The sequence below is a fragment of the Gobius niger genome (genome assembly GCF_951799975.1).
Source record: "Gobius niger genome assembly, chromosome: 8".
Classification (NCBI taxonomy): Eukaryota; Metazoa; Chordata; class Actinopteri; order Gobiiformes; family Gobiidae; genus Gobius; species Gobius niger.
The window spans coordinates 11,716,936-11,743,369 of NC_136859.1; the positions used below are offsets into that span (position 1 = coordinate 11,716,936).

At 41.8% G+C, this 26,434-nt stretch overlaps 1 protein-coding gene across 1 annotated transcript; it reads right to left on the reverse strand.

The window, feature by feature from the left end:
- Window positions 1-5,151: 5,151 nt before the first annotated feature.
- On the reverse strand, window positions 5,152-25,804 carry cacng8b (calcium channel, voltage-dependent, gamma subunit 8b). The gene is made up of 6 exons (XM_079561079.1): window positions 25,291-25,804; window positions 11,612-11,921; window positions 10,376-10,600; window positions 8,705-8,788; window positions 7,363-7,503; window positions 5,152-6,961 (listed from the first exon to the last, which is right to left on the reverse strand). Exons 3-6 carry the CDS (start codon window positions 10,596-10,598, stop codon window positions 6,174-6,176), a joined length of 1,236 nt encoding a protein of 411 aa, XP_079417205.1. The 5' UTR covers window positions 10,599-10,600; window positions 11,612-11,921; window positions 25,291-25,804; the 3' UTR covers window positions 5,152-6,173.
- Between the last annotated feature and the right edge of the window lie 630 nt (window positions 25,805-26,434).

The window sequence follows — 26,434 nt, forward strand, 5'->3', positions numbered from 1 at the left end:
AAACAACTGTATTTGGTCTTAATGGAATAGCTGTAGAAGAATAATGTGTATGAAATGGATGTCAAGACTCACCTATTTAAACCTGAGCTACTGCTGCCGCTCACTGTCGACAGCGCACTGCCAGTTCAACACAGTGTGATAATATAAACTACTGCTTTTGTATATTTTGTGAAGGTGCAAAGTTGGACTGCATCATTGAAGTTGACTCACAGTCATAGTTTCAATGGTTGCAATGACTAAATCGCAAACAACAAAATATTCTGCTCCCACTGGGTCGTATTATGTAACAAACCTATTAACTCTGTACTTAGACCTCTACATCCAAACATGTGCGGAAATGCATGGGATTCTTGGGCACATTCAATCTTGATTAAAACCAAAAAAAAAATCTACTGCAAATCGCACTTGCCATACGTGTCAGATAAATTGCAATTCTTTTTTTTTTCCAAATCCGTGCAGGCCTCATGAGAAGTAAATGTTTTGTCCATCATCACTCAGTCATTTTTACTTTGATACTTTTTTCCCCCCTGATAAGTAATTGCTGCTCTTACTTGATCAGTTCTGATACTTATGCAGCCCCTCACTACCTTAACAGTCCTCCATGTTTTCCAAATGTATTTAATAGACTGAAATAAGCTTAAGCATGCTGACTATTAAGTTCTTAGCGGTTGCTCCTTGCTTCAGACATTTTGATGTACAAGTGCAACACACGCGTTTATACTGTGTCATAACCTTTTAACAAGTAGCTGAAAACTTGAATGAAGTAGTTTTATTTATTACTTGTGTATTACGGTGTGGATGGGACTTAAGTATCTGAATGAGTGTTGGATGAATGAGAGGATCCCATTTTGTATATTGGGAACGAACTTTGTAAGCTGATCTCTGTACATAAGCCGAAGGTGAATATTTGATATTGTTTTGTAGTGTTGTCAAAAATACTCAGTAAAAAGAGTTTTGACATCAATATTGCGAGTGCTTTGTGTGTGACTTGCGTTCAAAGATGACATTCACCCATTTTCACCCCTTCACAATGTGACCACTGCCCCCTGCCAGCGCCCCCAGCCCCCCAAAGCGGCCCGACTAAACTAAAATTAGGCCCTAGCTCATCGCGGTGTGTGTTTAGTGCAGAGGTTCAGAAACCCTATCCTTGAATTTCAGCTATGTCCCCCATCGGGCCTATCGTCATCCTGCTGCACCCTGTCCACGACCGGACTCCTCCTGCTACCCCTTGAACTTCCCACTCCCCCCTTTGTGCGCTCTCTTGGAGACGCAGATGGGTGAAGAGGCCAAAATGTGTAATCAAGTAGTTAAAAGACAAACAGAGGAGGTCAAAGTCAGTTTTACTTTAGCCGAGGAGCTCTCTGAGGAGATACAATACTTTCTACACCACTACATTAAAATCTCCAAAATAAACAGTACAAAATTGGTTGTATATTTTGTCCCATCCAAGAGCCTTATGGTGGTAGTGCGCTGATGTTCTGTCACGAAGTCTAACTTTACAACACTTTACTTTTATTGCATATTTGATAAATAGTATATGTGCTTTTACTTAATGAACATGCTGAATTGCTGACATAAGCCTAATTCCAACCTGACACTTGAAGAGAGACAGAAGTGTCTTGCCTGATGACACAATGGTAGTATGCACATACAACAAGGATTTGTAGAATGTTTTTCATTACTTGACATGTTTCAGATGATTCCTCTGTCCTTCCAGGTCTTATGCATTGGCTGCTGCTGCTGGGGTCGCCAACCTTAAAGCTGCACTACCTGAATCAAACCGTGAGTAAAATCTCTCAACTGTTGCCTGAATGCGTATCTATTCCCCACAGACCCTCCTGCACATCCTGATGAAACATAGCAAGACAGAGTTGTGATGTGAACAGGGTGGAATGCTAATGCTAACACTGAGCTAATTTAGCCTCTCACTTCCTGGTTCGTGCTGGAGGAAAATGTACAATATTTTGACACACAGCAGGCACATGGTCTGTTTTTCTTTCACAAATACCGCGTTTGGCACCATAGTTCTATGGTGCCAAATGAAGTTTACTCTATTGAAAGGGAAAAAAACATTGATTATCACAGCTTTAAGATTAGTGGGCGATTGCTTTATTACTGACAGAGGCATGTCTAGGGAAGGTCGAGGTGGAAATGGGCCACCCCTCTCAGAGGAGCTGAGGTAGTACATTGAGGGCCATTTTACTCTTATCACCAAATTATAACAAGTAGCTGTAGCTGTAAATAAGCTCGGATTTCTGCATGCAAGTTCAACAAAAAACTTTTTTTTTTTTTTTACTCTACAAAAAAGAGGTCACCCTCCTGACCACCAGACTACTACTGTCTTACATTGGTCTAATGTTACAGAATTGTGGGAGAGTAGTTAGACTATTCAACAAATTGAAGACCCTAAAATTGTACATTAACAGATGTTGTTCATACAAGAAAAAGTGTCCTACACACCTAGAACAGGGGGCCCCAACTGGCGGACCTGGGTCCAGATCCGGACCCCAAAGCCTTTTCATCCTCTCAATATACTTAATTTCTAAGTCTGACTTAAAAATTATAAAATTATAATTGAATACCATAGAAATAAAATTATAATTGAATACCATAGAAATAAAATTATAATTGAATACCATAGAAATAAAATGGCAACATTTTTGCTTCATTGATCAGCTCTGCTATGTACAGATACATGAATATATTTGCTCATTGTTTTAAAATTTTCAAGAGCAATGAGAAAAGTTTGCAGACCTCGAGCTGATTTAGTTGGGGAGCCCTGACCTATCCAACAATTCCTTCCAAAAGTTGATCTGCTCAAGTGAGTCCAAGTGCGCATACCTAAGTGTAGCCAACTTTATATTACAACCCACCTCCACATTGACCTTTGGTGCAGCTCCTCCCTCAATATACAGCCTGTGCCCTAAACGCTGCCACTGGACAGTTTAACAGGTCGCCCCCTGCTTTATGCTTATGTTTACGCATTTCTGACAACACAGCGTTATTTTCACGTACAAATAGCTGTTAATAATTCCATAGCGTGACAAACCTGGCCCACAAGCTTTTTTTCCAGAGTTCCGAGCGAAAGCCCCGGTTGACTGATATTTCCCAGAAGAGACACGCCCACTAAAACATCACGCATAGCTGTATCCTGCGGTGCCGCCTGCAGCGAACAGCTCTGAGTGGCCTTGGTTCGTGCATGTGCTGGCCCTAAACTCTGAAGGCATGCCGTAGTGGATGACACCGGTCTCCCGAGCCTCCCCCCCCGCAGTAGCATAAGGTATGATAATAGCAGGAAGCGGCTCTCCAAACAGCTAATCCTTGAGCGCGCGTGGCATTTAAAAGGGCCCCTCATTAAGAGACGCGGCTCCCAACTGTAATGTCTGTTTATGGAACCTCGCTTCGGAATATAATTTTGATATAAATATTTATGAATTCTTGACGGCCACAGCTTGAGGGCAGTGGCCAGCTCACCATATTGACAGGGCCATCTGCTGCTGTATTTGCAAACATTACGCAATAAGGTTTGACAATGAAGGTGAAAGTCAAGATCAGTCAGAGAGCTCAAAGACTGATGATTTTAACCAAATATTGTTGTATTTAATTATGTCATTTTTTCCCCCTTAATGGTTTTGTTGCAGGAGATTCTTTTCCTTTTTTAAATTTTCTGCCACCACAGAGGATGCAGCAGAGTTTCAAAAGGGTGCAAGGAATAGGTCAAACTGAGATATGTTCATGCCTTAACTTAGGAGTTGATGCGTACCTGTCTGGTCTGTAGCGTGTGCTCAGTCATGCAAAAAAGACCAAAGATGTTGCTAGCATTAAGCCTCTCCTCCTCTCCTCTATGGACCCAAATGGGGGTGAAGTTAGAAGCGACAAATCTCTTCCATGTTTTCCCCCTATTTAAATACAGTTAGTGAGTAGTTACACGATCCAAGTATAATTACACAAAATTAACATTACATGTCGATTTTCTAAGCGGATAAAAAGGGGTACTATATTGTAAGGCATAATAACACCTTAGCCTTCGATGTCCATGCAGTAAAGTGAAGATATTACTGCGCGGGTTAAGGTCCTTTTGCGTGACTGAGCGCACGTGTAAAGACCAGACAGGTACGCATCAACTCGTCTAAGATAAGGTAAGAACATATCTCATCATGGAAAAACGGTGGCCTGTTCCTTTTTGGTCACAGCCTGCTGGTTGACTCATAGTACACACAGTCTTGGGCCTCATAAACAACACTAAATCACAGTGTCCCTGATGTATTGTGTTCGACGCCACACAAAAGACTAAGAACATATTTGAAATCTGGACAAGGCTGTTTAACATTGTAAATCTGAGCATCTCCCAAAACTGCTCGTGTTGTGTCCCAGACTGCATATTGATGTACAGCAGGGGTTGGCAAGTTTTCTTGGTGGAGGGCCGATTTTCTTACTCGTCAAAAGACCAATGGCCGGACCCGCCAAAGAAAAACATCACTTTCTACAAATGCCAGTGTTAACATCATATATGGCCTAATTGACAGTATCTTTCATATTTCTAGAGTACTTTAACAGCCATTTGATCTCTGATTTGTTTAACGGTATTCCTCAAATTCACCACTCCCTTGAATCTTCTTACCTGACCAACTCATCAGTATTTTTACAAAAAAAGACACACAAAAGTAGTAATCGGTACTGAGTTAAAGACGGCTAGATAAACCTTTTTACGTCGGAAAACTCCTCCACAGCTTACACAAAGAAAACATTAAGAGGCAAATAAATGACAGCAGCCTGTGTTGTCTGCTATGTTTTTTTTTTATAAACTTCGTGCAATACAGTGTTTCTCACACATTTAGATAAATCAGAGTCATTTGCTTAGATAGATCTATTCTTAACTACATACTATTTATATTGCCCACATAAATGCTCTGTGTGCAGTGTTGTCACATTTTTCTTTTTCTCCAAATTCAAAGAAAAGAAAAATAAAATCCTGGAAGCATCTTTTTTGTTTTGTCTCTCATTTTCTCCTCGTGTGCGTGTCGGCAGTCGCTCCGGACAATTCGGACGGGAGACAGTGGTGGTGGTGCTGGGCCATGTACATTCTCATCAAACGGAGAGTTCGTCACAAACAGGAGGGGGAAGCACAGTGAAAAAGGTAAGGGCTCGGATTTGGTCGTGTGACGGGGGGGGGGGTTAGCTACATAAATCATGTGACCAAAAACATGGGCACATATTCAGGAAGAGGGAACAACAAGAACAAAGCCCCACCCATCTGGCGTTTTAACAGTGGTCCCCCAAAAACACAGCGCTATAGACTTAAAACAAAGTACATACAGAAGCTCTATTACAAAGTTTGTCTTTTCTGTCTATACACATACAGTATTTTTGCCACTGAAATGATTTGCATCTCATTTTTGGGAATGACCCGTAAAAAATTATTTTCTATTCAGGCAGCAACCTTTACCTGATTCATCTGTACAAATGTGTGTTTTTTTTTTTTTATGTCTGCGTCTTCTATAGTCCGAAGTTGTGTTAATGCCCAAGAACAAACATCGTCAACATACTATAGCTACAATACTACTGTTAACATTGAAATTAGGCCAACAGAGGCAGATAGAAAAAGGTTAACTCAGAAAAAGTCTCATTTGCTTGCGTTATTGTTGCATTTGTTTAAATTCAGTATTGGAAGACAATTTACATAATATTCACATCTGACATGAACGGAAATGACGTAATACTACAGGAGTTAGAAAATAATAGTTCTGCTGACGGACTCCCACGCACGCGCCACATGTGCACACTCATGCTTAAGACGTAACACGGTCCGCATGGAAGATTCACAGTTACAGAAGTCTTGAACTCAAAGAGAAACATCAAAGTAACGTTTTTCGAACGAGAAGTAACTTTGCAGTAGAGTAAGTGTGTAATAACACTCAGAATAACCACAACAACAATTGACACTAATAATGATCCGCGTAAATGAGAACCGCACAGAAAATAATCTCTTGTAATAGCCCCAGATGAATGGTGTTTGATCAATAACAAAATAAATCCTTTTCTAGCATGTGAAAATATCAAAATAGTTTTATTGTGAGGGTTCATTGTTGTTGTTATTATCGTTCAGTTATTACTCCAGTTGATCTTGAGAGTGAACATGGAGGAGATTGGATCCGTCACTTGTAATCCCTCCTCTACACAGGGGTGGTCTTCCTGTTCAGAGTGTTGGAGTTGCTCTCTCTGTCCCCCTTGAGCCTGTCCAGAGTTCCCATTCCTCGCTCTGTGGATGCGGTGAAGGGAGGGGGCCCGGAGCCCACTGAGTTGGGCATAGGTGCGCTGGAGTTGGTGGAGTTGGCAGGGTTGTGAGATTTGAGGGAGGGCAGCGTGCCGCTCATCATGACCCCGCCCCCTCCGCCGTCTTTAGGAAAACAGTTGTGCAGCTGGTAGAGTGTGGCCCTGTCTACTGTGCCGTACATGGGGGGCAGCCCGCCCAGTTTGGGGTCTCGGGACAGAGTGTAGAGGGAGATGTCTCCTCCGGCCAGAGCCGTGTGTGAACGTGAGTGAGGGTTTGGCAGTGTGGACACAGAAATCGGACCCTGGGACAACAAAGCCGACGGAGGAAGCCCAAAATTCTTTCCCCCTCCACCCCCGACAGGTGAGGGGTCTCGAGAGCGAGAGGGGTCGGTGGAGCGGGATGAGGAGCGGGACCGGCGTCTGAAGCGGTAGCTGGGCAGGCGCAGCATGGCGTGTGTGGTGCTCTTGAAGATGTCAGTGCGCGAGCGGCAGCGCAGCTCTTTGTTCTTCTCTATGTAAATGTTGACCGCCAGGACGCCCACCATCTCTGCCATGATAAAGGACAGACCCCCGAAGTAGAAGGACCAGCCGTACGAGTACTGCCATTTCTTGTCTTCATCTTTCTTTGGGGAAATGTCTCCCAGTGCCGCAGAGATGTACACAATCACTCCAATGATATTACTCAGGCCTGAAGCACAAACAGAAGGTATACATCAGCTCATGGACTTATAAACACAAAGATATAACATTACCATTTACAACCAACGTGACGGAGCAAGAGCACAGAGCACTTTTAAACTGTCAGATCAACACAAACACAAGTGGACATGTAGAAACAACACATAAAACTAGTGTACATAATATTCTCCAGATCACACACATTGGCTTTGTTTCCATGGCTATGTCAGAGAGGACCAAAAGAGTGAGCAATGGACCAACTTTGAATGAAAAAAATAAATAATAATTCATTCATATACATTCATGTAGTACGTAAGCACAGGATGTGAATTCGATTTAATGATGAAAGTATCACATTATATCTAAACTATAATCTAGTTCTAGTTCACACGGACATGATGTTGGAGTTACCTGCAGCTACAAAAAGTATGCCAGCCCCAAGGATGATGTTTCGTTTGCTCTTGTAGAAACGACTCACAGCGATGCACACTCCTCCCATGAGCAGCAGAATTGCACTGAGGATTGGAAAAATGTTGGAAGCACGAACAACTCCTGCACAAAGCCAAAAAGAGAAAAAAAAACATTCAGTCACTATTAAACCTGCACCGCAGAACATTCCAGTTTGTGACTCCACGTCACAAAGAAACTAAACTGTAGCAAACCCAAGATGCCAAGTCATTAGTGGTAAATACTTGTAACTCTGTAGAAGTATTTATTTATTCAAAATGCATGCATTTAAATTGACATTGAATTACATTAACAAGTTAAAACAACCATATTTACAAAAATCTAATTACACTAGTCCTTGACAAGCACTCTTACATGTTCACTTATTGCACATCTTACATAACGTGCAAATTACTACAGGATTTTTTTTTTTTTTTTTACAAAAACTGCAATAAGATACCCAAAAGCCTGTGGATGATCAATCCCATATTTTACTTTTTAAAATCTATTGTATCTATCTATTATTAAGGAATGCGTCAGGAATTCCAGAAATCTGAGCCATTTGGACGGCACAAACCTGAGCTAGTTTTTGCAGTATTTGTAGTTTAGCATTTAGAAGAGGATCGAAAGTATTTAAACTGTATGTTTGACTCCCTGTATTTAAAGCTACCCTGTAACATTTCCATGGAAACGGTCTGGTGATGTCCTGCTCCCAGAAATGCTTGGACTTGATTATATTGCTTGGATTTGATCATATTGAATGGCTGAAATGTAATGCTGTATAGCTTTAAGTCACAATGTAAATGTGCCATCACTCGGCTAATGTTATATAAAACAGCCTTTACAAAGGAATACATTATTTCAGGGGGATGGGCTGCACTACCCCTCACACATTTTCACTGTTTTCTCATCTAGGACATGTGGACCACAGGAGGAAAAGGGCACCTAAATGCCATCAAAATGCCTGTGCAACACTGTAAACAGAACACAGGCTTTTCTTTACACCAGGCATATCAGAGAGCAGAGCTACATCACTGCAGGGCACCACGCATGAACTAGGACACTCCGCTCCCCTCACTCCCAGTATGCACCGGGCCTATGACTGCTGATCACACCATATTTAGAATACAGAAAAATACATGCTGGCAAAGAAGGGAGTGAAGCAGTTTAAATCATGCTAAAACATGACTATTATTATTACTAAAATACACATGCATGATAGAAACAAAAAACAACTCCAAGTATGTTTTTGAAGAGACATTATTACATGAGTAAAATCTTTAAAAGTCAGGAGGTATTGTCTTACGTAGAACATATTCTGCTCCGTCATGGTCGAAGTCTGCATCTTCTGGGAAGTGGTTAATCTGAGAACAGACTCCTCTTTTAACCCCTGCAAATAAGACAATGCAATCAATCAAAATCCAAAGTATGTCCTTACATAATCATCTAAGTAATGTTTTTTCACTGTCAAATGTTCAATAATCTATAATCAATGAAGTAGTCAATAGAGGACAATGAATGGAGCCATACTGCAAGGTCAGTACATACAGGTTTGTGGCTGAGGGCAGTGACAGACAGACTGCAGATGGATTATGGGAAGGATGTGATGGGATGAGGACACACAGATGGTGGACAGATGCTCATGTTTCTTCAGGTTTCTCTGTGAAGAAGTAGGTGGAGGATAGAGGGACAGGGAGATCATCACACACTAAGACATGACAAACATGTGCGACTAGAAATATCAGATTTCCTGTTTCTGAAAACTGATATTGAATTAGTCAACTCCTGAGACACGGCACAGTTCAAGATTTAAATACAACTCCCTTCATGAGCTGTGTGACATTTCTATAGCACCTAGTGTATCATTAAAAATGAAACATCGGAAGAAACCCCGTCAGAAGCAAAACCTGTGCACAAGAACAGCACATCTCTATCCTCAGCAGAATGTGCCTCCCACCCGTTGAACATGAATCTTTTAGAGGGGTATGTCCTGCATTTCCTCTGCTGCTACACCTCACTGCATCACTGCTCCAATGGAGCCTCACTGCTCTGCGGACATCAAGGCTACTTGACCCTTAAGCCAAGCCAAGACAGTCAGCATTACTGCACCCACCATGAGAGCGAAGGCAGAAGGAGAGAAGGAAGCAGGAAGAGAATGTCTATGATGAGGAAGAGCAGTGTGGTGTTAAGGGGAGTGAATACAGGCAGAGAAGTGCAGAAACTGAGGAGTGGGTGGGGGTGCACTGCAGCAGTGCTGCAAGGACTAGAGCTTATCTCTAATTGGCTGCTGCGCTATCAGGAAGCTTAAAGATGAGGGCAAATTAGCTTTGTACAATGACCAAGCCCAGGATGGGCAGGGGAGGCTTTTTAAGCAGGGCCAAGAGGTTTTCTCCAAACTGAATGTGTTTGAATCAGAGTGAAAGTCACAGCACAGTTTGGCCCTTTTACTGTTAACTGCGTAAGTGCCAGCAGCCTGTTTAATGGATCAGAATTAGCAGCTTGTGTTTCAGAGTCGGTCATTGCCAGTTTCGGAGGCTTCTGCCATTTGGCATCAGGCGCTGCTGAGAACATGGAGCTCTCTTTCTCCTCTTCTGTAAATCAGTACTCTGACAGAAGGCTTTAGCATAATGTAAAATGATGCATGGAAATAGAAATATTGAGTGACAATAAGACTCTGACTCTATGGTAATCTATGTGTAATAACATTGTGTCAATATATCGTATGCCTCACTTTATACTAACTCATTTAACATATTGCTCAGCAAGACAACTGCTCACACAGAAAGGCCTCTATATTGCTTTTACCATAACAACTAATATTTTTCATTCCATGCATGACAAGTTTGTGAGTTATTTTCTGTACAAATACTACTTTTGTCCTCTGCTCTGACAACAGCGTGTGCACCCTTGTGTTGTGTTCTTGGGCAAGACATTTCGCTCACTTTACTCATTATTATTTCTTTGTATGGCGCTGTACCTTCTAGACAGCATATCCTCCACAGCCCGGAGTGGGTGAGTGCCCCGGGGTCCTTCTTGTCCTTGTTGTGGGGGTCATCCTGGCTGACGTTGGCTGTGCTGTTGCAGATCATGGCACGGGAGTACAGCCAGTAGTCCGTCCCTATTGCCACCGTCATCAGGCCGAAGGCCGCAAAGGCCCCCACGGTGGTGAGGAGGATCTGGATCCCCTTCTCACACACCATGCCTGGGAGACAGAGAGGGTTAGCAGGGAAAAAGCTTGACATTCATCTCTAATGTGTTCCATCTTGCTGTCTTGTTTAGACAAGAGCTATTTCTTCGTCAGGCGCACATATATGAAATCCTGTGCAAGCTAGAATCTGTTTACCAAACTATTCCGATGATTTAAAAGTGTCATTGCATAATACGGCGAGGCAGGCAGGTGGTGAGGCAGAGTAAAGTCGTTTGGTGGGGGACGGGAGGACAAGGCCAGTCCACCACTGTCTTTGAGCCGCCGTGTGACTCTGCTGACTGCACTTAACAAGACACAATTGATTCGAAACACATCACACTCTCTTCTCCATATTCATGACCCGGGCACCCTTCCCTGCCTTACAACGAGGTCAACACAAACACAAACACACAGCTGATGCATCATGTGCTCACCTTGCCTCTCCTGCACTTACGGACACAATGCGTCATCACACTAGGGCTGCACAATTCATCCCCAATCGAACTCAAAACTTGAATCATTACGTTTAGCAAATCACAAAGATACATCCTTTGCAAATGACATAATTTCCAGTCTTCATGGGGTCTGATTAAGTGCAACCCTTGACCCTATATTTCGGACCTTAACCAACATGTTGTATCAGTTTATTAGTTCATAATCTCACACGTTTATGCATGTGTAGTATGTGTTAACGGTAAACACAATCTTGATTTTAAAACATGTCAAATCTTATCGCAATTGCAATAATAGCCATTGGGTTTGTGCAGCTCAACTTCACACTTCCATCTATGGCAGGGCACCAGTACTTAAGTAATACTAAAATACTTTGTTACATACCTACACTGCTGTAGAAGATAATACATTCTCTAAAAAAAACAATTTATTGGATATATTTCTTTACCATTTATTTGCAACTTGTCAGAAGTTTTCGCCAACTCTTTCTAGCATGCAGAGCTTCTATTTCGGACCAATGATGACACATACTTAGAGTTTTTTGAAAAAAGCACCAAGAATATCTCAGCTTACCTGACGCGGTGTTTCGATCCTTCGACTCAATTTTGAAATCGTCCTTGTCCTCGTCAGTGAGAAACGTGCTGTCCCCTCAAACCGGACAGCATCCATCGACTGTGTTCACCTGCTCCCCACCTCTCTCTCTCTCACTCTCACTCCTCTTTTTCCGTGCACTCTTCTTCTGTCGCCTCTCTTCTTTTCGCCGCAAACACTTTCTCTCTCTGGCCGGTCTTTATTTCTGGATAGGAGGCAGTGGCAGTGGATGACTGTGCCTCTCTTTCTCTGCTAGCACAAGACTTCAGCTGCAGAACCCATGCTCTTTGCGCTGCAACATAAAACAGGGAATTGTTCAGGTTAGTTCATCGACCACAAAGCTAGGCTGCAATATGAATCACGATGCAGTCGAAATCGCAGGTTTAAGTGGTCACAGGGGATGCAATTCGTGTCTGTGTAGACTTCTGTAAACCTGTTCTGAAACACATGTGATTCTTGCATTCATCGAGATATCAGTTCACTATTTTTACTATTCAGAAGAAATCATTTGTGTTGAATATTTCCCCAACATCGTCCAGCCCTATTGATGTGTTACGACACTTTCTACATGGAAACACTGTATCTTTGTAACGGCAACGGTGCGGTGTTTCTAAATGTGCATAGTAATGTCACAAAGGCAGAAGGGCAAGCTGCAAGTTGTGCTGCATCTCTTGAATAAGGGAGAGAGCGGGGAGGGGAGGAGGAGGAGGAGAGCAGCCCGACATTGTTACCATAGCAACATTGAATTGCAAAGTCTGGATCAGCATCGAGCGAGTGGGGAAAAGGAGAGGGGCTGGAGAGAGAAAGAGAGAGCGAGAGAGAGAGGGGGAACAGAGATGGGCACAGCAATCACATAATACGAGGTGATTTCGAATAATATCGGCAATTTATTCGGTCCTGAGTGCACATTTCAAAGGAAATGAGCGTTCACATGTGAGAGAAGACCCGAAGCATGTGCAGCTAAACCGATACAACAATCACAAGCATTTCAGAACGCGGTTGTACACTACTTAGCAGATGGTAAGATGCAGTGTTCTTTGCTGTTTGCTAAGGATGTTATGTCGCTAAAATAACCGCGGCCTGTGCTATTTGCTCATTGGACCCGTTCAAATTGCGATTAACCACGCATCCTTATTTTTCAACAGAGTATTCAAGGATTTTCAAAGACTGTACAATAAACCAGTGGTTCTCAAACAGTGGCCCGTCATGCGCTGGTGGTACTCAAGGTCATCTGCAATTCTAAATCGAGATAATTGTTCTCTATCGTTTATGCATATTTGAGTCTAATTTATATCTATTTTTGACCCTTTGCTTACCTGGTTTAGTCCTAATTACTGTAATTCTGTTCGACAGTTGACCAATGTTGCATAAGAGCTACACTGTCCTGCCCACTTCTGGTGCTTTGTCGGGGGCCATTCACTTTTCAAAAAATTCGGTAATGCTTTATATTAAAGTGTGCTCAGTAAGTATTAATAAGGTACTAATAGGCATTAATAATAAGTATTAACACACTGCTTATTATACTTTTATTTGTTAACATACTAATAGGCCATTAATAATACGCTTATTCATGGCCAAACCTAACCCTTACCCTAATCCTAAAATGATTGCTAATGCTTATTAATACTTAATGAGCACACCTTGATCTAAAGCGATACTAAAAATTCAAATATTTAGCCTTTAAAAGTATGACGCAGGCTAACTATCACGGCGGGATATTTTACAAGAAAGGGACACTAAATCTATCTATCTATCTATCTATCTAATCTAATTTTTATTTATATCTAATTTGCTCTTAGCACTTGGTGGAAGCTCAATATTACAAGTGACAAAAAGCACATTGATGCAGGACAGAGTAAATTAATGGGCGCATCGTGTACAAGAAATGCATGGCACAGGGCTATTATTATGTAATCACGATCTTATTGACAAAGATACTAAATCCAAGGTTTACATTATTAAACAGAACCAGAAGCTTTACGACTTTCAAACCTAAAGAATCTCATGCTCTTCAGAACATGTTTGTGCTGAAGGTCTATTCCACAGGGTTAGCAGATTAATAAGATCCCAGATGTCTGTTGTAATCTGCAGAGGACATTCTGTTTCCTATGTAACTGCAAACTTTGCGTTTTGCTTAATATGGGCCATTTTTCATTTGAACCCCTTTTGATTCGGTTGCGATAAATCTTCCCGCCCTAGCGCGGCATATTATTTACCAAACACATTGTTTAGCGTATTGTAACTCAGTGCAGCAGGTCTGTTAATATTTGATGATGCAATATGGCACGCTGATTAAAATAGGTTACATCCTGTTTGCATTATGAAGCGCAGAGCAGAGACAGAGACAGAGGGAGAGATGCGGCGTTTCCAATGAGCCGTTCCTCTGCACTGAATCTGAGGAGGCTCCGGTCCAGTCTCAGTGAATCCCGGGCGGTCTTCTTCTCGCCCCTGTATTCAGACTTATGTAAACTGTCAAACACCAACTCTGTGTGTTCCCCTGCATGCAGTATATACAGTCGAGTCGCAACTGAGCGCGGATCAAATTGCAAGTTGAATGGTTGCAATTGTGGTCTGGATATATTTAAAAAAAAAATCAATTTCCAAACATCAAATCTTCTCACAGGTGCAAAAATCCTGCAGCCCTACGAGATGTTTGAATTTGCATTTTATCTTCGCTGAATCTGAAGAGAGCGCAGTCTAAACTCAGCTCATTTCTCTCCTGCACTGAGATCCTATTAGGAAAACTGCTAAACAACGCTGTTTATTCACTTTTATGCTGTACATGGTCCATTTATGTGATTATAAGTATCACGATGCAACTCATTTGCACTTTGTTTCAAAAGGAGACCTTTAATGAGTATGTGTCTTTGTCCAAAGTATAGAACTAAATGGTAACAATAAGAAATGAGATGTTCTCTTAGCGCTCACATTATAAACTATGTAAATATGATGGCCCCCTCCTGGAACCGCCACCTTACTGTGGTGGGGCAGTTTGAGCACTCGAATGATCCTGGGGGCTCTGTTGTTGGGGGCTTCGTGCCCCTGGTTGGGTCGCCCAGGGCAAACAGGTCCTAGGTGATGGGTCAGACAAAAAGCGGTTTGGAAGCCCCTTATGAGAGACCAACAGGCCCAGTTTGAATCATGAGGCCGTCCTTCTGTGGACCCACCACCTGCAGGAGAAGCCATAAGGGGCTGGTGCAATGTGATTTGGGCAACTCCAACAGCCGCCCCCACGACCCGGCAACGGAAAAGTGGAAGAAATTGGATGAATGGATGGATAAACATGATGGCAGGTTATGGACATTCATTAAACTATCATGTCAATGTAACCTTAATAATGCACTGCTTGACCATAAAAAGAAAGTCACCACCAGGATTTTTCTTCATATCAATGAAAAAACATTCAGGCCCAAAGTCTTTCTTGTTGTAGGTTCAAGTTCCAGCTTCCGCCTCTCCCCACTCTTCACCCCCGCTTACAGTCTCCTGTCAACAAATTCTGCGTTTCTTTTGAAAGTCCTAGTGACCTTCAATGTTTAATGACCTTGCAACCTTATCAGGCTGCTGTGCGTTCTTTAAAAAGGATTACAGTATCTTGGGACCTCTCAGCCCTGTGTTACACATGAGAGGGTGCACATTGACTTCAGTGACCTAAGCCCTTCCTCTAAACTCCCCTAAGAGCCACATGATAATTGGCATTTAATTATTGCAGATATTTTTTTTCCCCCCCTAATAATGAAGATTGAGTGGGGCGGCGAACGGGAGCAGAGTATGAAAAAAAGCGAAGAATGCAATCACAAGAGTTTCTGAAGGAAAAGCATATCGAGATCTGAAAAAAGAAGTATTACTTTCATGAGTGATTTGTTTTGTTTGTTTGTTTAGTTCAAGCTACAAACTGGTGGCTGTACTGTACCATCTTGTGAATGCTCGATCTTGTCAAATCTCAGGAGCTGAGCGTGGATGGGCTTCGTTAGCATCTTGATGAGAGCGCGTGAGGGAACACCAGCTCGAGTGAGTGCTTAAGAATGGAGTGGATGAAAAAAATATCCCGTATGAAACTATATAAATAGGATTCCCTTTCTATCAATTTCCAGATGTAACCTTTCTGTGTGGAGTTTGCATGCTTTCCCCCAAAACATGCACAATAGAGGCCAAAAATTCCAACTGCTAGTGCTCACCAAGTCTAGCTTGCCCACTGCTCCAGGCATTGAAGGGTGGAGGATACATTTTCACAGTTATTATAGACCTTACGCAATCAATGGGGTTTCTATTAGGGGTGGGCCATATCGTTATCGAGATATCATTTTTTGTTATGCTCAGCTCCATCAAAACAGCATAAACACTGACTGTTGAACACAGGGACAGGTGCCTATAAAGTAAAATGAAATTAAGAATGTAAACTATGCCGTTAAAAAAATTCAATATCACTGAATTTATCTTCCCAATAGGCTTTACCCTGGGATTTTGAAGTAATTTGTCAGTTGTCAATTATATCGTCAAATAAATCGTTATCGCGATATTTCTTTTTTATACTGTGATATGGATTTGTGGCCATATCGCCCTGCCCTAGTTTCTATGCATCAAAAAATCTTTCTCCACTGTCAGGGAGTTTGGCTGGAAATGAGAAAAAATAACTCCTCAGTTAACGGATTATATTGTTGCCAGATACAGTACCAGTCAAAAGTTTGAAAACGCTTCTTATTATGTATTGCTTTTTGTAGATTCTCACTGAAGGTGTTCAATTATGAATGAACACATGGAAAACACAAGGTGTTTTAAACAAAAAAAAGTTGACATAAATTCCTCAAAATAGCCGCCTTTTGCTTTGATTACTGCTCTGCACACTTTTAACATTTCTCAACATACTTCACAAAGTCATCACCAGAAATGGTTTTGACTTCACAGGACTGTTGAAAATGATTTCATGTGACGACCTCATGAAGCTCATTGAGAAAATGCCAAGAATGAAGGGTGGAAATTTTGAAGAATTTAAAGTTATGAAAAACAGATGAGGTCTGGAAATCATGAACGGTGCTCATCAAGGACAGGGCTGAACGTGCAAAGATATAACAGGCTATTGACTTGCTTGTATGACGTCTATTGGTGAGTAAGTGAACAGAAAATTGTCCAAGGCACTCGAGTCTATAGAAAAAAATCTATATAAAGTCTTTTACTGAGTGATAGAGGGGCCTACGTGTTTCGACCAAGAGGTCTTCGTCAGGGCATCATAGAGTTATTTCACCCTTTTTGTTTCCTACATAATCTCATGTGTTCATTCATAGTTTAAAGGGATATTTCTGGATTTTTGACATGGCCTCATTTCCTATTTATCCAGAATGTTTCTGGAGATATTTTTTTTGTTTTTAATTCATGCAGTCCTTATATTTGAAGAGTTTAGTGGTGCTAGGCTAGTGCTAGGCTAGTGCTAGGCTAGTGCTAGGCTAGTGCTAGGCTAGTTCATGTCTATGGTAACTAGTAGCCTGCATTAAAAAACCCTCTTCAAAATCATGGGGTCGCCCTCCAAACGTTGCCATATCTGATTTGTAGAAAGCTCCTTTGTGAATTCCACGTGTAGTAATTCTAGGTAAACAAACTACTGTAGGTAACCGAGCAGATCACTCCGCCGCTGCGTAGCTTACAACCAGGAAGCTGATGCTGCTCAAATATAAGTTCTTTTAAATGCAAAATGGTTATATTTCAAAAATTATTCTGTCAACACAGACATTTATATGGGTAGTCTGGTGTTATAAGTGATTTGCCTCAGGTGCACTGTGCTTGGGTCAGACTTTTTAAATGTTTTTTAATGCAGGCTACTAGTTACCATAGACATGCGCTAGCCTTGCACTAGCCTAGCAACACTAAACTCTTCAAATATAAGGACTGCATGAATCAAAAATATATATATCTCCAGAAATCAACAACACTCTGAATAACTAGGAAATAAGACCCTATGTCAAAAAACATTGAAATATACCTTTAATGTCTTCAATGAGAATCACACAATGTACATAGTGTTTAAAATAAAGAAAAAACAACACATAAAAAGTGTTTCCGAACTGTTGACCGGTACTGCAGATTCAAAATAATTAAAATATCTGTAATAAAATAAATACTTGTATTTTATCCATTTACCACAGAATAAATACTTATGTATTTTATTGTATAAGTGAAATGTCGCACAGTGTGGCTTTAAAGATATATATTTTGAATTCAAATTGATTTATTGTTATACTTTATCTAATGTACTGTAATTCAGCTGATATCTCCTCACAGTGCAGGATTTGCCAGAGTGTTTTAAGTCCTAAACCCATATCAACATTAAAGCCATGTGTTTAAAGATCACAGCCCTAAATTACGTTTAAGGATTTGACAGAAATCTTGAAGCAGCTGGGCCCATTAGATATTCATTGCATACATCAACTTCCACATTGCTTGTTCAATAAATAATGATATCTGTAATGGGTTTTTCCACACGTACCGATCGTAAATGTGACACCGCCAAGTGCTGCAGTAATTGGACAAAAATCTAAAATTTATTTTCTATACTAATTATCGTTTCAATTCTTTATAGCGATCGTTTGTGGGGTGAAGAGATGCTTGGGAAAATTTGGCTAAAAATAACAGTAGACCATCTGTTCAGTCTGTTTTCCAACAATGGTTTTGTGTCTACTAAAAGAGATCCAGCTAATTTAAAAACACAAGAACGTGCCAAAAACTTCAATTATTCAGAAAGTGCAATATTCTTTGGAAGCAACACAATATCCTGTCTCCATAAGGCTTTACTGTGGATAAAACCTGAAAACCCTGTAGTTTAGAACTCGACAAATATGTTCTGAAGTGTGTATGGCTTTTGCATAAGTTTAATGGTTCATATTGCAACCTTCTCACAAATGTTAGTGCTTATTTGCTAGATATCTCTCCACAAATGCAGCCCTTGATAAGCCGGATTTTGTAATAACACCACATTTTGAAAATAACACCTCAAAATGTTATTAAATGTTCGCTTCATTGTTTAATATAGCCGCATGGTGTGTTTAATGTGCTGCGTTTTGTAAGTATACGGTCACTGCACAATATCAAGCTGTTAGCAATGCATTGGTAAATACTTCATTCATCATTTATTAGACATTCAGGGCCCGATCTTGAGACATTTTGCGCATTTTGCCACTCCAGACTGACTTAGCGCATTTAATGGGGAAGTACTGGGGTGGAAACACGCTTTATCCTCCAACCAGATTGACTCCGTGCATTTGTTTTGTTTCGGGTTCATGCCAAGCGGGACGATCTGCGCCACAGTGGATGGCTGCAGCTCTTTCTCTCTCGAGACATGAACATTGTTAAGCTCACAATGGGGTAAATAAAGTTTTTAGTTTGACCTGAGAGAGCCTGCTTAAGGAAGAACACAAGGCAGCGCAATGTCAACCAGGAATGTCAGTGGTGCTCCCATCAGAGCAGTCACCTCCTCTTGTGACGCCCTCTCACAAGTGGCGAAGGCGCAAAGCACATAGCGCCGGAAAATAATTCGCTTGGAGCCTTTGCCCCTCCGTGTGCCAGCACAAGATCTGGCCCTTAGTGTTAACATTTCTAAGCACCTAAATAGAGTATAGTGACAATGTGCACCACTTGTGTGTCTGCTTAAAGTGACTATACGGAGTTCAAAAATGTTCAAACTTAAGTATTTTCCTCCCCTACATGTTCCAGCCATGTCCTAAAGTGTTCAGAGTGAGCCCAGACCTGTTCACCACAACTGCCTCTAAAATCCTGCTCTGTCAAGTTGTTACTTTGGGTCCGACGTGCCGTCATGCATGAGCTTAAAGAGGGGGTATTATGTTTTTTTCAATCACATAGCAGCAGTCTATAGCACACTGCAATGATGACGAAACCTTCTGTTGGTCTGTCAATGCAGTAAATTAGAATAACTGCCTTGTATAAAATTGCTCTCTCAAAATGGCTGTAGCGAATGTCTTGAAATAGGCCTCTGTCTCTTTAAGAACCTCTGACCCTTTCCGACACGCCCCCTCCACACGCTGTCTGTGGCATCAGTGGGGAGGGGGTTCTGCTGAGGAGCAGTGGTTGGTTACTCGGCTGGTGACGAAAGCTCGAAGGCGTCTCCAGAAGGTGGGGGCGTTCCTAGGAGGACTCAGGCAAAGCTGTCCCTAAAATGGCTGCCATCAGAGTTTTTATAGATTACTCAAAAATACGTGAATGTGCCGAGGCAACACTTCAGGCATATTTTTTAATTAGGGAATGACAGAATTACATGATGTAAAGCTTGAAAAAGTCGATTATGCATAATACCCCCCCTTTAATATAGAGACTGCAGTTACGCGTAAGACCTGAGGTGGCAGTAGTGAGTATAACATGACCAACTTTCATCTAAGGTTAGGGACAAGTCAGAAATGGTTTGGGAAACTAGTTAGGGCATGTTGTATAATGTAGATTCTAAACTTATTCATCTACTGAACAATAAAGATAATTAGTATTTAGCTGCGTATGAGTAACAAATAGGGCAGGGTACTGTTAAACCAGGGATCTTCAACCAGTAGCTCGCCAAAGACTTTCTACATCTGTATATACGCTTGACGACTCCGATTTTAGATGCATTTTCTGTTTGTTCTGAACATGCTGAACACAATCTGCGAACAGTTAGGTCGATATGATTAAGTATAAGGACTAGAGTCTAGACTAAGTAGCTTTGCGATAAAAGTAGCTCGCCGGGTAAAAAAGATTAGAGACCCCTGTGTTAAACGATCGAAAAAATAAAAGCATCAAAGGCAGGTACTGAAAAAAATATTGTATCTTTAGAGAAGTTTTGTTTCTGTTGGTCCAGGACAGCTTTAAAGTAAGTGACTTGGTTGTTTCAGCTCAAATATATGATGCTAATGTAAAAGAAATAGTCCTTTATTTTCATTAACATTATTGTTCTGTTTTCTGGTTCAAGTTGACAAATATCAGTTAGGTATAGGTATCATAAACTAAGTATTGTTAAGTACTGGCATTAAAACAATTTAGCGATACCCTAGTAACAAATGGAAGCTTTGTAAATGTTTTAGCGATGATGAAATAAGTACGTCCTGTTCTCCTGATCAGGGGGCCAGGGTTGTGGTTAGGGACAGGGATTAGGGGTTATGAACGGCAAATGTGGTGTAAATTCTGTTTCACTCACACAGATGTGTAACCTCTCCAGTCAATATACTTTGAGATTTGGATATGCATTATTGCTTACCCTAAACCTAAACCTAACCCTAAGGTGGCAGGTAACAGGTTAATAGTACACAGTCATCATGAAGTGTTGCCATTTGATCACAGTATATTAAGTTATTGCTAAATTAGGACATTTTAACAAAACACAGAAGATTATTACGATTACAGTTTTACGACACACAGAAGTGAACATTGTATTGCATTTTGTTATTACATAATGCGCTGTTATTACAAAATGCAGCTCTAGAGCCCCAGGGAAAATGAAGCATGCCCAAAAGTGCACCAGGCCTTAGTTAGAGACAGATCTAAAAATATAGGATCTATTCAGAGCGTTATACAGACATGAGTTCAAACACACCTGGGGATCAGTTAATTTTCCTATTTTTCAGTATGTGACCTGCCAAGGCGAACACGTTTACTAAAAGACTTTCAGAAGAGCACCAAATCCTTTCTATTGTACGTGAGAGAAGACGGCTAAGACAGCAGCGCCTTGGTCTAAGTGGCTCTCGGAATAATACAGTCTGTGGATTTGGGGTGGACAGAGCAGGAAACAAGGACATCTGCCTAATGCAACGTTCCACAACCAGAGGCAGAACTCAGTTACTCACATGCACTGTAGAGGTGGGCAATGTATTGTCTACAAGATAATATCTAATAAGGCTGGGTACCATTACATTTTTTTTTACAGTTGCATCATTTATTAGAGCTGAAACAACCAAGTAACTTCCTTTAATGCTGCCCTGGACCAACAGACATCAAAACGTGGTCTCTAAAGACGTCATATGTTTTGGTGCCTGATTTTTATTCTTGTATTATTTCGATACCAGTTTAACAGTATTCAGCCCTAATATCAAAATAGGGCAAAAAGGGAGAAAAGAAAGTGGAAAATGTATACAAAAATGGGGAGGAAATTGGGGATAAATGGGGGAAAAGTAGAACAAATTGTAAAAAGAAACATTGGGGGAAAAGTCTCCCCTTTTGTAGTGTGCTTATTATCTTTTTGAGCAACAAAGCAATGTAAATTAATAGGATCACCAGCACATTTTAGCGTATTTCATTTCATCATCGTTATTGATAAAGACCCACAAAATATTGAGATATTCATTTTTGGTGATATCGCCCAACTTTCTGATGTAACTGCGCGTCTTAGGGTAGTTTCATCCCAAGCAATACTTTATAATCCTATTCAAAAATATCACTGTTACTCTTACTTGAGTCAAACATTTGGTTGCTCTTTCCACCGTGAGTGAATCTAAAGTTCCATGTTGACACACGTATATTGTAGACAATATATTTAACTTTAAATACATTTCTTTCTATTTTATGTTTGATGTATTTTTCTTATACTTCTTATCTATGTTATTTTAGGTTTTGTGTGGATATGTTTTTGAATGTATAGTAAATGGTGAGAAGCCCCTTATGAGAGTCCAACAGGCCCGGTTAGAACCATGAGGCAGTCCTTCCGTGGGGGGGGCCATAAGGGGCTGGTGCAATGTGATCCACGACCCGGCAACGGACAAGTGGAAGAAAATGGATGGATGGATGGAGTAAATGGTGATATTTTAACCTGAATCAATTTCATTTAAATATATAAACCTCATTGTAAGTGGTTTTACTATAGAAACTGAAGCACCCAGAGGAAACATATACCCAAGCTCCCACAAGATCCAACCCGGGACCTTTTTAACCATTGGGGCAAGAAGAGTTATGACCACTATTCCTGCCATTCTTTGCAAACAACCAAACAGCTAACTGATCCTAAGCCGGGTGTTGCAGTGGGACTATCGCTGTGGCTGGAGCAGATGTAGCTATAGTGTACAATGTCTCTGCTCACAGGTAGCATGTTGTGAGGTTCCAGTCCATTGAGCATGTTGCAGTCAGACACGGACACTTCATCTGCTGCATGTTTACGCTGCATGCAGCTGCGCAGACCTGCTGTACTGACTGCTCAAAGCTCACAAGAACACGCTACCAAAAGGTTAAGGTCAAGATTTGCTTTATTGTCCCAGTATTGGCTAAATAAAGCCTCTGTATGTGACCGAGCCTTCCACCCCCGTTCATACTATAACTTACATTCTCAAAACCAACTTCTCTTGCAAATAAATCTGCGATGAATGCTATATGACACTGCAATGTTTCCAAAAGAAGACAGGCTGAAGCACCGTGGAGAAGGTGGCAGTAAAGGGCTGATCCGATGAAATATAGCTACATGACAGATGTGATGATCGCTGCGGAATTGCTTCTCCTCAGAAAGAGAAGCAGCAAAACAAACAAGAGTATAGCGCTATTAAATCGGAGCGAGGAACCGCAAAGGAACACAAGCACAAAACCACTGTTCCACGGTTCCACGGTAGAGTAGGGCTGAATCACAATCACACCCGAAATCGCAACTTAAAAGGTCAAAATTAATTAACAAATCCCGAAGACTGTATTCCAGTAAAGGTCCTCAGTGAAGGGAAAATATCCCTGTGGCTCCAGCGCAGTGGTCACAAATTGGCCCTCAAAGTTTCATTTTTAATTGTATTGTTATTCCAACCACTTATGAACAGAAACTGGGTGAAACAACCCACTTTTTCTAACAGTAAAAGGCTTCCGATTGGCTGCTTTATCACGTCATATTATGTGTAAAACCTGAATAACTCACACACATCCTCAAACATATTCTGAAATCCATGTGGTTCTTGTATTGGTTTAGCAATCCAGATCAGTCTCCTCTCAAATGTCTTTTGGATAGCTGCACTGTGAGCTGAATCTTGATTTGATTTTAAAATAAATTGCAAATATAATCGGGTCAGAAAAAGGGCTTAATCCCAGCTCCGAACCGAGGACGTGGACATCAGTAGCTTGAATGTGCCATGCTTGCACTATACTATCGCCCGCATGAGTCATCCGGCAGTGTAAACAGCAGATCTTACAGCCAGGCGTTTTGATAGTAATCCAAACTCAACAGTAGTGACAGTGTAGTGGCAGACACACGCACGGCACACACAGACGGATGCGGAGGGGGCGTGCCCGCCTCACATGTAGGGCTGCCCGTCAATAAAAATTCAATGGGCACTGATGGGGCTTAAAAAAGGCCGGAATATGGCCATAAATTAGCCGTGTTGTTTAGCGCTGTGAACGGTGAAGAGGGCCGTTTTAGTCGGCAAAAACCTGAAACATGAAGCCCATTGGTTGAACTGTAACTGGACATTTGGGATTTTCTCAAGCCACATCATCAAATAGTCAGAGATAGATATAATATTATGTTGAAAAGCAACCAAAGCAGCAGATGGGTGATTCCAATGGGTCATGTTAATGCTTAATCACATATGTTACTGTACGTGACTTTGATGATTATTGATGCTTGTTTTGACAATACCTTTCTTTGGTTGCATATATCCAAATTGGCATGTTGTAATGTGGAAAATTATGAACATAAGCCACAAATGTTCTCTTCCTTTGCTTATTTGCCTTCAGCACACCGTCCCTTTGCTGAGAACAGGGCTATATTATGAACTATGCATAATGATTTTACAACTAATGGCCATAAATAAACATTTTGTCATTCTGCCTTAATGTTGTTAAGCTCTTTGCAGAAGTAGTCAGCTCCTCTGGGATGGTTTGAGCTGTCTCCTTGTTTTTTTCCCCTTGGGTGCACCCCTCATGCTGCATTGCACACTCTTTAGCATTCAGGCTCACCATCACACCTGGAGCAGGGGACTGATCTGAGCCAAAATGAATGATTGATATGGCACCAGATGTTTCCATTTTAAAATGTGGGAGAGCGCGCGCAGACACCGCGCAGTTCCGGCCCTCGTGAGGAGAAAATGAGCTCAAATGAAAAGGCATTTCATGAGGCGCACATTATAACATGACGTGGCCCGTGTCCAGCGTGAGCCTCAGATGTGCTGGCCCCGCGCAGTGAGGGCCCAGCGGGGATGAGCGCAGCAGCATTACACGCCTACAGCCTCAAACACTCGAGGCTCAGAGCGCGCGAGGCTCCGGGAGGGATGCGCTCTGCGGTGCATTCATTAACAGGAGAAGCACACATCAGCCTGCATGCATTAGCTGCCCGCTCCGTGGAGGAAAATGGACGCCTAGTATCAAAAAAGCACATCTCAAGAGGCTGGAGCATCATCTTCACGTAAAGATGCACACAACTCCAAGCTGGCACTCTTAAGTCCTGACACCTGCTATGCAGTGGCAGGAGATACCATTGAACTCGTGTGAAGCTTAATTTGCAAGAGAGTCAACATAAGCTACTAAAAGGCCCGTGTGAAAAGACGCAACATTTTGCAAATAAAACATGGATGATCGCTAATTTTGCAGCAGAATCCGAGTGTCTTGTGCGTTTAATGGTTTTGGAGAGTGTTAAACACAACGTGAGGCAAATCAGCGGGTCACGTTCACGAATGAATTACGGTCTATGAATAGCAAGAAGAAAACACAGTAAAGTGAGTGAAGAATGCGGGTCTTACCTGAAGGCTTAGCTTATTAAACTAATTTGCCGCGCGTCGCACTCCCAGTGAAGAGAGGAAACATGAAGACACGGCTCTGTGTGACCAGTCTGTAGAGGAGGCTAATTATGCAAAGAAATGAGCGAGTATCAGTCGCTCGCATTGGAGTTGTGAGGTAATATAAATGACCGTGACGGAAGGCTTGAACGTGCATAAAGCCCAGCTAACGTCACTGAGCAGGGGTTTGTCCGCGAAGTCGGCCGCTGCTGCCTGTGCGCCGTGCACTGGGGGGAATGCGTCTCCCCCTGCGCGCTGATTGGTCCGCGCCTCGGCTCCTGCGATTGTCTTCCCGCCTGCCCGTGAATCTGCTCCTCTTTCTAATTCTTCCAACTTGTCGCATAGACCCCCACAAAAAGGACAGTGAGTTAACGCCCCATCCGAACCAGACCAAAACCTTAGCACGCGGCTAGCGCTTTTAGCCCTTCCTCCATCATATTGAGGCAACTGGCCTGCTTGTGCTTATTGGAGCGTGTGCAGCGTGCTCACTACAGCCCCCTGTGCCTCAGTAGTAGACTATTAGCCCTGACCAGGTTATGGCATTTATTGACATCTCTTTTTTTCATGCAGAGTAACTCCAATGGGACACTCTCTCTCTCTCCGTCTGTGCTTATAATAGCCCTCGCTAGCACCACTGGGAATTGCACACCAAAAGATTTTTTTTTTTAGCCAAGTAGCCTATCAGGTTTAGTTTAGTCAATATGTCAGAGCAAATAGGGCTTATAATGGTCTCTCCCAGCCAATTATGATGTCTCAGTGGAGGACATGGTGTTTGTTTTATGGAGTGATGCCATGCACGGATCCATACAGGGGCGAGGACGGACAAAAGCAAGAGGACAATGACCTTCAGTGGCTTTAAAGTAGGCTTGTGTCTCTCTTCCACAGACAGCGAGAGGGAGGCAGAGGGGAGAGCTAATGCAGAGTGACGGCTCTTTCATGCGGTAATGGTGATGGTGAAAAGAGAGATCCACTCAACCCATGCTCTCACACACATTATTATGGACAAACATGCAGGCGCTAAAATCACATGTGCACAATGGACTCATAACAGGCTTTTAGGTTCAAAGAAGCATTTGACCAAAATAGGTTTTTTTTTTAGTTTGAAGTA